Raw genomic sequence first — 8,809 nt, forward strand, 5'->3', positions numbered from 1 at the left:
ACAACCCGTTTCAAAGGTTTATTAATACGAGCCCATTGCTAGTGTGGTGTGAAATGTTTCCACCGTCTGACTGCCTACTTGTTTGCTCTCACTGCACGTTTGCACAGATCCGACAGCGCTATTAACAGTAATTCCCATGACCCGACCTGTCAGAGCAAGGAGAAAAACACCACCCTCCTACTTTTTTTTTAAACAGAAGACTATGCACACTGAACACTGAAAATAACGACCGAATTTTACAAAAACAAATTTTATTTCACATCGTCTGCACCAATAGAGACGCTAAACAATAATTTAGCATGCACTGGTATAACCATTTTATAAATACATATAGAAAAATAAACATAACATTTTTTCAGCGGGATATGACACAATTAGGCCTATAGGCTATCGAAGTAGCCCAACACAAGAGTTAAACAAAATTGGCCTATAAAGACAAACGGAGTAGAGCAGACTAGTGATTATTGATGACGAACTAACCACAGCGGGGAGAGATTGCAGTGTCCTGAGCCAGTTTACACCATTTGCATAAACCATGCAATGTCACAGATATATACTGCTGAATGATACATGTGCATTATAAAACTTAATCTCCTGCTTTATTGCTTGTTTCGTACACGAGGATCACACAACCAAATCTATTCTTGACCGATCCTATTTTATCAATTTTATTACAAAAAATGCTTATTAATTCCATGTAGCCTATGTAGCCTATAGGGGTTGGATAACATGCAACTGCATTTGAGTGAAAATCCACAGTCACCATTAATGGAGAATAATGTTTTTTTTAAGGCTGTGGACTTATGTCACTGGTGTGGTTTCTCTCGTCATCTGACGAGCAATCTGACGAGTTGTACCGGAAGTTATCGCCGTCATCGTCGTCACTGTCCCTGAAGTCTCTGATTCTGCCGTTTTTTGAGTCCGTCTTGCTGTGATAATCCGTCTTTTCGAGTCCATCACCTTTCTCTTGGCCGTTCTTTGTGCCTTTCTGCTTCTCAGCCTCCTGAGCAGCCTGCTCCTTGGCCTTCTTACTTCTCTTCCACTTCATACGTCTGTTCTGGAACCAGATTTTAACCTGGAGATATAGGAAATCCGTCGTTTAATTTACCTAAACGTATAAAGAAAGGGGGCTGTGCGTAAAGGCGCTGACAAGGCTATAGTAAAGGTCACCAGAACACCTGACATATGTCAAGCAAAAATCAGCTGCTATGCACTGCAAAAATACATGCTAAAAAGTTATTTCATTTATTTTGAGTTTTAAAATATTGTTATGCCATGTGTGGGATGAGATAACCCCATAACCCATTCCACAATTTTGTAATTTCCTTGATACCAGCGCGACATTTATGTTGCTTTTTTGCATGACATGATGTTTCTTTTTCTGGGAAATCTCTGAAGTGCAACATTGTGAACAAATGAATAATCGAATCCTATGCCATAATTTCTCACTTTACAGGGTTTTGTGCGGACATAATTATTACCTGAGTTTCCGTCAGCATGAGGGATGTAGCCACTTCAAAGCGCTTGGGTCGTGACAGATACTTATTCAGTTTGAACTGATGCTCCAGCTCCAGTAGTTGTTGACTTGTGAATGCAGTTCTGGGTCTTCTGCACTTCCCAAGCAAGTTGGACTGAGCCTGAGCTGAAAAAGGAAAACAACTTAAATTAAGCTATTAAAATCCCCCGAAACCAGATTTTTTAAATGCCTGATGTAGAGCTCTAATTTGGGTCAAACTGTTTTTTTATGTTCAAGAATGAGAGCCCATTTGTAATTAACAATTTTTTTTTATTAAATAACGTTTTTTACGGTATAAAGCTATAATATAATATCACGATGTGATGCTGCCGGTGCCCCTGACCTGAGAAACAAAGTGGCCCACATATATGAATATGGCCAGAGAGAAGCTATTTGCCACTTCATTTTGAACAAATCTGCTAAAACGAACAGAAACAAAAAGGCAGTATCTGGTGAGCAAATAGTATGTCGACTGTGGGTTTCACACCCTTCTGCTACTTTCCTAGTGTCCATTATCTGTCCATTTTAGTTCCTCTCAGAAAAACCATCACTCTCTCTGACAGATTTTTTTCATACAGACAAATAAGACAAAATATAATTGACTATAAGCTTGTTTACTGCCCACATACATTATTTTTGGGTTAAAAAAATGCCATAGCCTACTAATTTTAAATGGTAAATTGACTGCATTTATTTTAAATCAGACATTTTGGGTATAAGCAATGCCAGAGAAATGCAGAGGAATAACACAATTAAAATCAGGTGCTTTAGCATCATAAACATTTTAGACATTTTGGCCAGCACCAGTTGATCTATGTAAAAAAAAAAAATGGTAATATGCCTTTGCAATATACTCACAATTAAAATCTGACATTTTGGGAAGCATCATCCCAGCTGTGGAAACCCGGAGCCAGTGGTCCAGCTGGAAGGTGCTGGCTGTTAGTTTGATGGGGTCGCTGGCGTGGTGGTGATGGGACCCATGTGGATAGGAGTAGGACAGGGCAGGGTGTTGGCCTGTGAGCGCTGAGTAGGTGTACATAGGATGGCCGTAGAGAGCCTGAGGAGGGATCCCTGCGGTGCTCTGCGGGTGTAATCCAACCATGCCGTGCGGGCTGTTCAGGAAACCCGGTTTAGGAATCAGACCGCAGGAAATCCTCGGTGGAGACGGCGTCTCGGTGCGTAAGGACTCGGCACTGGTGGTCAGGTCCGGGACTGTGACACTTCCGGACGACGAAATGGAAGAGGAGGAGGACAGAGAAGTGACCAGCGCCAGAGGAGAAGTCTGCACTTTAGGTGTATCGACTGCTAAAAGCGCGTCGATACGAAAGTTTTTGGATTTCTCCATTTGGCCGTGCGTGCGCGTCCCTGGTCGTCTCTAAACGGAGGAGGAGTGTTGTCTCTCCACCTCTCTAAAGTTATGATGTGGTTCGGAGTGTGAGAGGGAGCTCATTGTGACACTTAATCCCTGTGCGATGGAGCGGATTGGTGCAGCCGGCTAACAGGGGGCCGTCCCAACTCCCAAGCCCTACGTAATGACGCATCTCCGCTCTTCTGTAAACCTCGGCCTTGGATTATTACAAAACGGCGACAACACACCACTGTGATACAAAATAATCGTTTTATTTTATTTTATTGTTATATATGGTTCCGCCACGCAATGCACCTCTTTAACAGTTGGGCAGCTAAAGGTGCAACATGTATAGCTAATTGTTGGTAGAAGTGTTGATTTTCGGTTAACGCATTAATATTTGAATTAGGCTTATTGATATGCGGCCACAGGTGTGCGCTTATCCAGTAGCCCACAGCCTCCAAGGTGACTTAGCCAATCAGAAATGAGGACTTTCTGGAGCTATTCGTGTTTTTTCTTAGTTTATATTATTGGGGGTTTTTATGACTTAAAGTTTATTGAATTTTAAATTTTAAATAAATCTACACCATAATAATAAGAGTATAAACTTTGAGCATTTATTCCTGCATTGCTTAGCTACCTCGCCAACATGTCTCATTTGACGATGGGACAGGTTTAGTAACATTTAATCTTTCCCTTGAGATAAGAACTGATTAGTGTAGTGTGTTGTTGATTGAATTACAGTTCAGAAATTACTAAAAAAAAATTGTAGAGTCCCCAAACCATGCATTGGATAAATCGGTTGCATATGAAGAGATTCAATAATCCACGAGTGAGGGGGGATCAGGCTTGCAGTGCAAAACGGTTCACATAGGCGACATAATGTCATCAGGCCTATTTTTGCCTAATGATTTTAGATGCATCATGGATAATAACTAATTACATAAAGCTGTGTAGGCTGTTAAAAACACACAAAGGCAAGCAAGTAAAAAATGAACATCTTTATGATCCTATAGCATCCTGAGGCCAACAGGGAAATTTAGCTAAGAGCCTTCCTTCTGTCGTGTCCCAAACCTGCATGGAGGTGTGTCTGACATGCTGACCTGCTGGAGCTGCATAGGCCTTAATGAATGAACCTCACGATAACATGATATTATCAGCAAATCCAAACAAGGTCTATTCTAATGTGATACTCATGGACACATGCATTTGGGGGGAACAAAATAAAAATAGGATAATAATAAGCTCGTTCTTGGTATTTTGTTCTGGGATATTGGAAAATAGACATTTTAGAATAAAAACTGACAAATATCTCATAGGCTATATCTAGGTTGCTTATTGAAACCACGACCAATTGTCAGAATATAATGGACGGGTGTCACATTTAGGCCCATGAGGAGCAAACTTTTGTAATTGAAAGCACTGAGTGTGATGAAGAGAAAGATGTAATAGGCCTGTGACTCGGGGTTGCTTGGTCTAATAAGCCACTTAAAGTTAATGGAAGAGGAGGTCAAAATGAGAATTATTGACACCCCGTTGCCCTTAACCTGTCTACCAATAAAGCTGATTAGTTTTTGTCAATTCATCAGCTAACCGCGCTCCTGGGACGTTTATTTGCTCGGGGGAAATCAACAAGTCACCGGGTAGTTTTCAAGTAAAGGATCGCCATTTAATTGTGAACCTTGATGATCATGACCAATTACAGAATGATAACTGAGAGATTGATGTGTGTGATGTGGGCCTGCATGGAAACGTGGAAAAAAGAGAAGATAAGGGTTAGAGAGCGAGAGAGAGCGAGAGAGAGAGTCACTTCACCAAGTCGCTCAATCTAATATTTTTTGTCACAAAAACGTCTAAAGTGGCTTATAGCCTATCGAATACATTTCTGCGGACAAATGGCCACTGATGATGTTAAGATAATAGCATACTATTTAGTCAAATATGATAAATTATTGGGCATAGGTCAGCAAATGTCGTGCACTTTGAAAATTGGTCCTGAATGCTCCTGCTGATATATATATATATATATATATATACACACACACACACACACACACACACACACACACACACACACACACACATATATATATATATATATATATATATATATATATATATATATATATATATATATATATATATACACACACACACACACATACATATATATAATTTTTGCTCGCTCTATAGTGATGAAGAAATATATAATATCAAATTTGCGCTCACTTTAGGACAAGTGCCCACACCTGCATGCTGATGAGAGAGCGTGCAGCTATAAATTATTATGATATTGTAAAGGGCTAAATAAACATTTTCACCTTTGGACATTTAGCAGAGTTGTTTAATGAGCCACCGAAACGGATTTCTTTTGCAACAAGCTCATCAATTAGATCCATTTGATCAGGATTCTGTATTATTAAAGCCAGAGTCTTGATCGCCACGCCACAGAGCTGCGCCTTGTCCCCTTTACTGGTTTAATTTCATTAAGGGGCTCGCATGAATATTTCTATTAAAGCAGCGGTGAAATATGGAGCCATTTAGTATTGGCCTTCACCAATCACCGAGATTTATCGCTCCTTTTCATCACATCTGGGAGAGAAAATTAATAAGGCCCCCAAGATGGAGACCAGGAGACGGACCCTAAAACCCTGGTCTTTCCTGAAAGCTGTTAATTTGCTCCATAATTACTTTCACAATTAACTAAAATACAAATCAAAGTGACAAATCGGGATAGTTTATATATTAATTACCATCGGTAAATGTGTTCATTATGAAAAGGCAATTTAAAGGACCTGTCTCTTTTATTACAATAAATACATTCAGTTGAATTGGCACAAAATGACCGTTTCCATGGATTGTATAGGACTGCTTTTAAAAACATTTAGGGCAGACATTTTATCAGTTTGTCGAGGGAGACATCATGGCCGCCTAATTTCTGTCAGAAAAGAAGATCTTGACATGAGATCAGATTCCAAGAAAGGCTGGACGTGCAGATTCATTTACCGGAGAGAAACCAAAGTCCATAAAATTCAATATTGGTGGTTAATTTGTCGGAGACGTGCCATCAATACACTTGGAATGGAAATCCTGCATCCCCTTCATCATGGTAAGCCTAGGCTATTATATATAGTCCAATCACTTCTTATTGATGAAACCATTTTCCAGTGGCTCGTGCTCATGCTTTTAAAGCCATACTGTATTCGGTCAGGATAAAAGAAAAAAGAAAAGAAAGTCTGACGGTATGCCATCAATGGCTATAGACAAAATGGTCATATTTCTTCTTCTTCTTCTTCTTCTTCTTCTTCTTCTTCTTCTTCTTCTTCTTCTTCTTCTTCTTCTTCTTCTTCTTCTTCTTCTTCTTCTTCTTCTTCTTCTTCTTCATAGTATTATAGTATTATCAGTATTATTAGCCTTAGTAGTAGTAGTAGTAGTAGTAGTACTAGTGCAGCAGCAGTATATCAGCATAGCAGCAGCAGCAGCAGCTAGGTTATTTTTTGAGTATAGGCCAGTTGTACTCCTTGTAGGCTCACCTGCATAAGCAAAAATAAATTATTAATATTAATATTAACATTAATAATAATAATGATAATAATACTACTACTACTACTACTAACAACAACAACAACAACAACAATAATATAAAATAGCCTAATTTTAATCATGTTAATGGGATAACATATTCAACACTTTTGTAAGGTCCTCATTAACTTCCTTTATATTAAATTTTTTGCTGGATCTGGCTTAATTCTTATATTATATTATATTATATTATATTATATTATATTATATTATATATATTATATATATTTATATCTTAAATTGGTCAGTTTTTTTAGACAGTTTACAACTTGACATGCAACATTTCTAGAAATTATTTTTTATTTTACAGAATAATATGATTTGAAAGTGAATAGAGTATGCCTTTGAGAGATGGCCTAATCTGAGCAGTACATTTCAATTATCAATCTCAATCAAAACTGCTCAATCAGACAGCATTTAAATTGACAAACGTTTCGCTCTTCAGTCACTTCAATGACAAACATAACTGATCTTGTTGGGAATACTGGAGCTGTAAAATGGAGGAAAAAGAAAGACATTAGTCAGACAGATAGTCAGGAGTGAGAAGTGATTGAGAAAAAGTTATTAGAGCCAACCGGCATCTGATCTGAGTTTGCATGAGAGGGCAGGCACTACAACCAGTACCAGAACACAACCAGTACCAGAACAATACAGACACCAACACCAGTGCAGAATTCACGTGGGATGCAGCAGTAATCATATTAAAGAAAACACAACTTTCTAAAGCCAACTTGCTGCAACAGTACATAATTTGAGCCCAAACTGGGATCACATTAACTTCTCATTACTTATTATTTGTAATAAATATTGCTAATTGTCATAGATTTGGACAGATAGCCTTTTCCATTAAAACATCTCATGGAAGCATTGTGAGGGAGTAGCACTCTTCCACATCAAAACGAGATTAAAACACTCAAACGATTCTGTGCACATTGGACACATGCAGAGACAATGAGGCCGCATTTACACCTGGTGTTAACATGCGTTTTCTGCCATCAGATTGCAATCAGATTGTATTTTATCACTTCAGCCTGATTCCATTTACACCTGCAGCGTTAACATGCATTTTCTACAATCTGATTGCAATCTGATTGCAATCAGATTGCAGAAATGGTTGTCCTCTCAATGCGCATAAAGTTGCTGTATCCAGATTGAGAGGACACATTGCATTACACTTGTGTTCAATGTGTACACAATGCATCCCTGACCACCTCCGGAGGTGGTTTGGCCGATCAGATTGCAATCCTTCTTCAATGCATTTTGGGGCTGTTTACACCTGTACTTTCAAGTGATAAAACACAATCTGATTGCAATCTGATCACAGAAAACGCATGTTAACGCCAGGTGTAAATGGGCTCAATGATATAGTTGGTATATGAAATACTGTGAGATTGTGACATCATTTTATCTACATTAATTTTTTTATTCTTATATTATAGTATATTATGAATGACTTTTGCACTTGAAAGGTTAATAGTCAATTATTGTATAGTGTATAATTAGATGATGTGATTTTTTTATTATTGTATTTATTGTGTTCTGTATCATGTGATACAGTATAAATTAGCCTCTGGCTATAATCTGGTGCAATATGTTATATTGTACACTGTCCCGGCCAACAAAACTAATAAAATTAATACATTTAAAGCAATATTTTCCTGGCACTATTTGCAGTTGATACGTCTACCATCCTCTCACAGCTCAATAGACATAAGCATGTGGAAGATCTTTGTATGTATATATATATATATATATATATATATATATATATATATATATATATATAGCTAGGCGCACTCGATTCCTAGGCTCGCCCGCTGCGCTCGCCCGCCCTGCAGCGGGCCGAGCTCGCTGAGCTTGCCCTGCAGCTTGCATAGTCAGCTTGCCCACTACGCGTCACATATTATGCAGCTCGGCCTCGCCTGCTCTGACATCACTGATGACATCATCACTGAATTTATAGCCTCAGCCAGGAAGGATGACATCACTGATGACATCATCACTGATGACATCACCGATGACATGGGTGTTCTTTACACTTCCTGAAAGTTTCTGCCCGATCGCATGTAAAACGGCATAGCTGTGGCCGGCCAAAATTCTTATAAGAAGAAAGAATTTTTGGCATTGTGACATCATTGTGACATCACTGATGACATCAGTGAGACAAAGGGAGAGGGAGAGAGAGGAGAGGGAGAGAGACTGAGGGAGAGTCGAACAAGAGGGGGAGAGACTGAAGGAGAGAGAGGGAGACAGTACGGCAGGCGAGGCCACGCAACAGCCGAGCTGCGGGCGAGGCCGCGTAGTGGCCGAGCTGTGTATGCGAGGGGCCAGCTCGGCGAGCTGCAGGGCGAGCCTATAGGAAT

General features: G+C 39.2%; 1 protein-coding gene across 1 annotated transcript; it reads right to left on the reverse strand.

The window, feature by feature from the left end:
• Nucleotides 1–787: 787 nt before the first annotated feature.
• Nucleotides 788–2,861, reverse strand: mnx1 (motor neuron and pancreas homeobox 1; the record flags this gene model as incomplete). Its single annotated transcript, XM_083659123.1, has 3 exons — nucleotides 788–1,075; nucleotides 1,482–1,642; nucleotides 2,375–2,861. 3 exons carry the CDS (start codon nucleotides 2,859–2,861, stop codon nucleotides 788–790), a joined length of 936 nt encoding a protein of 311 aa, XP_083515249.1.
• Between the last annotated feature and the right edge of the window lie 5,948 nt (nucleotides 2,862–8,809).

The sequence above is a fragment of the Poromitra crassiceps genome, assembly GCF_964638095.1.
Source record: "Poromitra crassiceps genome assembly, chromosome: 2".
NCBI classification, from domain to species: Eukaryota; Metazoa; Chordata; class Actinopteri; order Beryciformes; family Melamphaidae; genus Poromitra; species Poromitra crassiceps.